Source organism: Sebastes fasciatus, chromosome 23 (genome assembly GCF_043250625.1).
Source record: "Sebastes fasciatus isolate fSebFas1 chromosome 23, fSebFas1.pri, whole genome shotgun sequence".
Lineage (NCBI taxonomy): Eukaryota > Metazoa > Chordata > Actinopteri > Perciformes > Sebastidae > Sebastes > Sebastes fasciatus.
In genome coordinates, this window is record NC_133817.1 from 6,591,800 (window position 1) to 6,599,116 (window position 7,317).

General features: G+C 42.1%; 1 protein-coding gene across 1 annotated transcript; it reads right to left on the bottom strand.

The window, feature by feature from the left end:
* Nucleotides 1-913: 913 nt before the first annotated feature.
* slc5a8 (solute carrier family 5 member 8) lies at nt 914-6,845 on the bottom strand. The gene is made up of 17 exons (XM_074626341.1): nt 6,551-6,845; nt 6,063-6,182; nt 5,042-5,107; nt 4,894-4,945; nt 4,710-4,777; nt 4,589-4,627; nt 4,142-4,257; nt 3,564-3,704; nt 3,340-3,469; nt 3,010-3,098; nt 2,595-2,704; nt 2,450-2,517; nt 2,271-2,357; nt 1,743-1,960; nt 1,311-1,414; nt 1,127-1,215; nt 914-1,043 (listed from the first exon to the last, which is right to left on the bottom strand). Exons 1-17 carry the CDS (start codon nt 6,782-6,784, stop codon nt 924-926), a joined length of 1,851 nt encoding a protein of 616 aa, XP_074482442.1. The 5' UTR covers nt 6,785-6,845; the 3' UTR covers nt 914-923.
* Between the last annotated feature and the right edge of the window lie 472 nt (nt 6,846-7,317).

Below are 7,317 nucleotides of genomic sequence, written 5' to 3' on the forward strand. Positions count from 1 at the left end.
CAGATGTGACCACCATTGTCATTGCAAAGAAGAGACCAATCAATGCAAAGTTGGCTTCATAGCAGTAATGAGTAATACTTAACAATTTAGGCTAAAATTACTTAGTAACAGAAAGCATTCAGCTTCCATTCAGACGCAACCAAACAGCCATTTCAGGTAAAAAACATCTCACTCCGTAAAGGTTTGTGTTAAAGAAAACAGCATTCAACAGGCTGGATGAGAAACAAAACAACCTGTCAGGAAGAGATCATTTTTGCATTTTGGACTCCTGCATGAAGCCCATCTGCTGTAACCCTACCTGGGTTGGGTTGGCCAGCACTACAGTGGCTGACAAGTAGCTGCACAGCTGTCAAACTGTGGCCCCCCCGTTAGGAAGTCCCCTGAGCTCCCCTAGCCCCTCGCTCAATCAGGCGTACCAGCATGAGAGCAAACACCACAGAGTCCCCTGACATTTTGATGGAAGTCGCACCAAAACTTTTTTTTCTCCAAACAGATTTCTGTTTTAAAATGCCAGAATGAATATTTTATCAGGGGAGTTCATGTAGAGCTCATTTTCAAAGGGTGGTTCAGATCAGTTTTCTGACTGACTGTTATATAATGCAGTAAAATCTACTTTATTTCAGCATTTTTTAATTTGTAAACAGGTTGTAATGAGATGGAGAACAAAAATAAATCTATCCATTCATTCATTATTTATATCTAACATGTGCAGTGAGAGGTGGACAGGCACACAGAGACAGACAAAGATTCACATTCATACATACGGACTATTTACATGAACCTGACCTGCATGTCTTTGGACTGTGGGAGGAAACTTAACACCAGGAAAACATGCAAACTGCACACAGACTTTTTTTCTTTAACTCCTAAATTGACATTTCTTGTATCAGACCAGTAATTATGTCACAAACATTAGTTGCATCTCATGTGGGAACGCTGCTTTCCGTTAGGTCCAGCTCCACGTCACAGAAAGCAGGATTAGAGCTGCCAGTTTTCGTATCTCTGTCCTTCGTCAGGTCAAGCTCTCCCGTTCGTCTCATAACCTCCAAAAAAGGAAAGAGCAAAAAGCAGAGTCAGCAGCTGTTATTAGTTGATAGTGATATTGTTTTACTGCTGCAACACTTACTCTGTCTTTACAAAACTTGAATAGGTGATAAAGAGTTGTGTCTTCTTTCATTAACATGAACCTCGATTCCACCTTTAGCTTCCAGCCTCCTGAAATGTACATTACGATCACAAAAGAGCACATCAAAAAACAGCACTTTATTCAGACAAATGTAAAAATATGCAACATAATATATGTTGTCTACCTGTAAAGAGGCTGACTAACAGTCCCACACTGATAGCTATGATGGTTCCAATAGGACTGAAGTAAAGGTAGGACAGAGAGTACCAGTTATCTGCCAGCGGAGGCCTGGATGTGGGAGGGAATAGTACATGAAATCTTGCACATACAGACAAAACTGTGACATCAACATTTGTAAATTTCTCCTTATGAATCTTCTGTATAATTGGACTCTCCAGCAGATATTTAGATAAACAAGACATGTTGGGAACGTGTTCTTTTTTTAAAATGTATTTTATTTATTTATTTATTATTATTATTATTATTATACTTTATTTATTTATTTTTATAACATTCTTATGCTGCCACTTATAGGTTACCCTTTGCTCAACTGAGGACACTAAATATGGCAAATAATATCCAACCAATAATCAATCACAGCCAGTTACACACTTACTTGCCATCAATGTGGTGTACTGGGGCTGTGGTGATGGAGGTGGGCTGTGTTGGCAGAGCAGTGGAGGTCCAGTTGAGGCTGCCTGGAACGGTGAAGTTACAGCCCTCGGTGGTCAGAGACAGAGGTCGGCTCATCTCAGGAGGGGGAGGGTACATCTGGGCTCCGATGCCCACCCACAGAGACACAACCAACCCCAACACAAGACCTGACAAAGCTCCCTAGAAAACATTTTAATAACCGGAAATGTTATAATGTCCTTTTCAGAGAAGCAGGTATAAATAGCATACATACGATTTAAAGGGGTGGTGAAGTTCTATGAGGTTTAATTTGGGGAGAAAAATTAAAATAATTCAGATATTGCAGAGAAAATGTTTTTGACATTTTAAAGGATAAACAATATGTAAGGTAAATTATCATCCCAGGAGTAAAACTCATCTACAAAGCTGGATTAATGTCTCTTTTTAATATTAGCACGGGTTACTGGAATCAAAATAACAACAAAAAACAGTTAAATGAGGACAGGCTTACTTTTGAGTTGGCGAACGGACAGAGGATACCCAGTGTAAACACGCCAAGTAAAGGACCTCCAATGATGCCAAATATACTGACGGCCGCCTGTATAAAGAATCAAATATCAGTTAAGTTGCAGGGTCATAAACCCCCAGCCGGAGTCTCCTGCTAAAGCCTACAAAACAGATCCACTTCACCTGCAAGATCCCTCCCATGAGTGAAGCCAGGCCAGCCATTCCAATGCATGAAACCCCGTATATGAGACCTGAAACAGGGAAGAATTTTAGATTTTAATCCTTAATCACCACCTAACAGGAAACTACATGAGGACAATCCACTCACTCAGTCCTTTTGAGATCCAGGACAGGTGTTTCTCAGACATGTTGGTGTACGGTTTGATCAGGTCCTCTACTGTCACTGCAGCCAGCGCATTGATGCTGGAAGACACTGTGCTGGGGGTTGACACAACACCAAAACCACATACAATTTAGTCGAAGAAGAACCACCATATAAATGTCTTGCATATACGGATGCAACTTTTTTTCAATCTCACTTTGTAGTACTGAACGTGAGCCAATTAAATGAAGGGCCGGCTACATAACCAAAGCACTGAGAAGCTCAGATTACAACACACACAGAGGGAGAGTGACTTCATTCTCTGCTCAGGTAGACATTACTCCATTATAAATAGTTGTTTGTTGCTAATAATGCTCTGAATTTTAAATTTAGCACCTTTAATGTTAAGTACTGTATTAACCTGAGAGATCCACTATATGCAGCTGCAACAAACAGTCCAGGAAGGCCAGGAAAGTCTCCCAAGATATCCATCACCAAATACGGCATCAACTACAGAGGAAGGGTGACACTGGATTAACATAAGTGATCAGGAGAGTTAGAGTCTCACAATGCATAAACACATACATACAGTATATACTCTAATAACACATGCATACATAAACCTGGCTTAGGTGTGAAGAACAGAAAATGAATCTCATCTCAGTTGGACCTTCTTGGTATCACACACAAAAAAAAACACAATGTTTATATGTTTAAACCGCAGCACAGTCTTAGTCACTCTCCGTCGTACCTGGTCGGGAGCAGAAACCTGTCCAGCGGTCCATGGGTCACACCTCTTATAGACTGAGAAGAGGCATAGTCCTGCAAACACTGAGCACAGCAAAATGGCCCACAAGCCCACCAGGTTGATGTACAGAGATCTGGAAAACGGAAGAAGGCTGGATAAATATGCCAGGATTTATATACCCTGTCACGTGTCTTGGTAAATGTCTCTCCCAGTAAATCAGGACTCACAGTCTGGCATGAGTGAGGCTCTTGCAGGCGATGTATCTCTGAACCTGGGCCTGGTTGATCCCATAGATACTGACCCAGACGAATGCCCCTCCGATGGTTATGGTCCAGAAAGTGTGTCTCCTCAGAGGGTTTGTGTCAAAGCTGGTAAAACAGAAAACAAAGGCAGTTTGAATTGCAGTGAAAACTTGTTCCTCCAACAAAGTTTACCAGGTTACGTGACATTTACGGACTTTAGAGGTTGATGAAGATTGCCTGAACACAATTGACCGGTAGTTTAGGAGCCACTGAGAGCTCCAAAGGATACACCTTTTGTCTCCAAATTCATTCATTCATGCAACCTGTTATGGTGTATTTGGTGTAGAATTGCAGACTTCAGAGGATGCAGCCTATGATTTAAGGCACAGTTTGAGATTAAACTGTTCAGCACCATGGAGAGAGACGGACCCAATAAAGGCTTTTAGCACCATGAACACACAGAGCAGATTGTTTCTGTACCGTACTTTCTGTACCTCTTCTGTTGACTGTTTAATCTCTTCCCACCGTTCGATAGAGCCATTCAACTTCTGACACATACTCACTCCAAAAAGTTGAGTCTCCCTCCTTGTTGTGAATCTGAAATGATGGGGAGGACTCCACCTTGTACGATCACAGACCTGATGATGACAGACAGGAAGCCTGCAAGCATGACACCAAGCTGGAGGGGAACATTTTCATCATTTAGGTTGCTTTTTTTGTCCCAGTAGTGGTCCTTATTTCACCATTTTTGTTGCACTTTAACTATTGTACATGGATAACATATTTAGTATAATGCATTAATCCAAAACATGAGCCAAAGTGTTGGTGTTTTGAGTGAAATATGTAATGACTTGTGGAGATCAATTTCTTGGCCTACAGCTGCTGGTGAACAGCATTGTCACTAGCAACCACAAAAAGATATGACACATGCACAGTGACTTGGTCAAATCTGACAGATTAATACGAGTGGTACCATAACAACCACACGTTAGTTCCATTCATGGGCCTACCTGAATCACATCTGTCCACACCACCGCCTTCAGACCACCCTGTAACAATGCAGACCACAAACAGGTGTCAAACAAAGAATACAAATCCTGGGGTCAGTTGACGGCGGATTTCGTCACATACCATTGTGCAGTAAAAGGTGCAGACCACACCTGTGGAAATAACCGCACCCCACAGATCCATCCCAGTTACTGCAGAGAGAGGCAGGCTTTCAGACATACTCAACTGAGCAAAACCAAGTAGCTTGAAGTGCCCTCATGTAGGAATGTTTCACCAACCTCACCGCTGTGTACTGAAAACAACATACCTTGGTTTAAAGCAAGGGCCGGGGCATAAATGACGATTCCAGTGTAGAGGATCTGTGAGAGAAATAATAGAAAATGACCTTCAGGTGTCAGATTAGCTGTTTTACCATCAACGGTCAAAGCCCCGTCATTATTTGTTGACTGACTCACTGTCTGAACAATGAAGAGCACAGTTCCCAGCAGACGGGTCGCTCTGTTGAAACGCAGCTCCAGATACTTGGCAGAGACATGACGCAGACAGAAAAGAACAGACAATACATGAGGTCAGTATCGGGAAAGACAAATTGCACATTTTTGACAAAAGTTATCATACCCTAATATCACAAATTTTCCATTGGTCCTGCTTCATACACAAGTAATGACTCATTTTACTCCCCCTTACTTTGGATCAGGGTTCCATGCGATGCGATGCGATGCGATACAAAACGATACGATACAAAATGATATGATACAAAATGATACGATACAAAATGATATGATGTGATACGATACGATATGATAAAAAATTATACAAAACAATACGATACGATACGATGCGATACGATGCGATACAATACGATACGATACCAAATGATACAAAACGATGCGATGCGATGTTATGTGATGCGATGCGATACGATACAAAACGAAGCGAAACGATACGATACGATACGATGCGATACGATGCGATACAAGACGATACGATACCAAATGATACACAACTATGCGAAGCGATGAGATGCGATACGATACGAAATGATGCGATACGATACAAAACGATACGAAATGAAGCGAAACAATACGATGCGATGCGATACGATACGATATGATACGACAAAATGATACCATACAAGGGCGCTGCTATAACTCACCTGGTAGAGTGGACGTCCCATGTACCAGGGCCGAGTCCTTACCGCAGCCGCCTTGGTACATGGGATATGACCTATATCCTTCCTAAACCCCTGTTACCTTACCTTTACCTGACTCCATTTCAACATACACGTTGGAGCAGAGCCATATCATACCTCAGACTACAACAAGGACGTGCTCTTTAGTGCAAGACAATATCTGAGTCAGTTTCTCTTGTGTTTGAAAGCGAAACAAAACATTTGACACGTTTCAGACTTTGTGAATAGAACAGAATAGAATAAGCCACACAAACGCTATAATCTAAAAACCAAACCGCACTTACCTCATACGTGCTGGTGATGGCCAGCCTGTAAAAAACTGGGAGAAAGATCTCAGATGTGACCACCATTGTCACCACATAGGAGAGACCATAAAATCCAATATTGGCTCCGTAGCGGTATACCTACAGAGGGATAATAGGAAGTAGTATGTTTTCTATTAATTTGGTAATTATGTATATGAGTATTATTTTGTTCAATACACAATTTGCAATTATGTATCCCTATGATTTCCCTTTATAATTGCATTGGTGTGATGACTAATCCTCATAGCAGCTCATGTGCTCAAAAGTGTAGGTTATAAGTGTATGTCCCATGCATGTCTCATTGTTTCAAAGGGATACTGCACTGGGAAAGTGATGCATCTCATCCCACTTTAAAAAGTTTTCTTGCAGTGAAAATAAATACATCCTGCAGACTGAACCAGGCACAAAATGAGTTTTCAAGAGATGATTTATGAATTTGTCCCTTGGGTAATCTGCAGTGACCTTACCTCGGCTGGGTTGGACAGCACTGTGATGGCTGACATGAAACTGGCGGTCAGGGACAGGGAGACAGGCAGGGCCGTCAGACTTCGGCCCCCCATTAGGAAGTCCCCCGAGCTTCGCTGGCCCCTGTCCGCCCAGGCGTAGTAGACCCCGACGGCAGCCGACACCAGGAGCATGAGAGCAAACACCACATAGTCCGCTGCCACGAAAGAGCCAGTGACCAGAGAGTTCCCTGACATTGTGGTGGAAGTCAGACACCAAAACTGGAAAGAAAACTTTTCAGAAAGTTATTCAAACTGTTCCGTGGGGGGAAAAAGCAGATCCTCTACGGATGAATGGAAGTCCTGATACATCACCTTCTCACTCAACACTGAGCTGAGAGCAGGACCACGGACCGAGACCTTTTATGTATGTGTGTGTGTGCGTGTGTATGTGTGTGCGTGAAAGAGAGCGAGCATTCCAGGCAGGTACATGTGGAGTCAACAGGCGAGGAGAATGAATTATTCACCTGACCACAGGACTCCAGATTTACACACACACAAACACACACACACACACACACAATACTACAACCTACTCTGTAAATGGAGACTCTATCTGTACATTGACTAATTTCCATTCAAAAGGAAGACTTAACTTTGTGAATATGTTCAATGTTTTGTCCTGAAGGTTGCATTCAAAAGAAGAACTTTGCAGCATGTCTAGATGAATTACAGTATGTGATAAAATGTGATGTATATCTAATTTGTTGTTTAATTAAAGAGGACCTATT

Coding starts and splice junctions, on each gene's coding strand:
- slc5a8 (XM_074626341.1), bottom strand. CDS start 6,784: ATGTCAGGGAACTCTCTGGTCACTGGCTCTTTCGTGGCAGCGGACTAT. Junction 5,108..6,062: donor CCATCACCAGCACGTATGAG/GTAAGTGCGGTT, acceptor GTCTCTGCCAAG/TATCTGGAGCTGCGTTTCAA. Junction 1,044..1,126: donor TCAAGTTTTGTAAAGACAGA/GTAAGTGTTGCA, acceptor CCTTTTTTGGAG/GTTATGAGACGAACGGGAGA.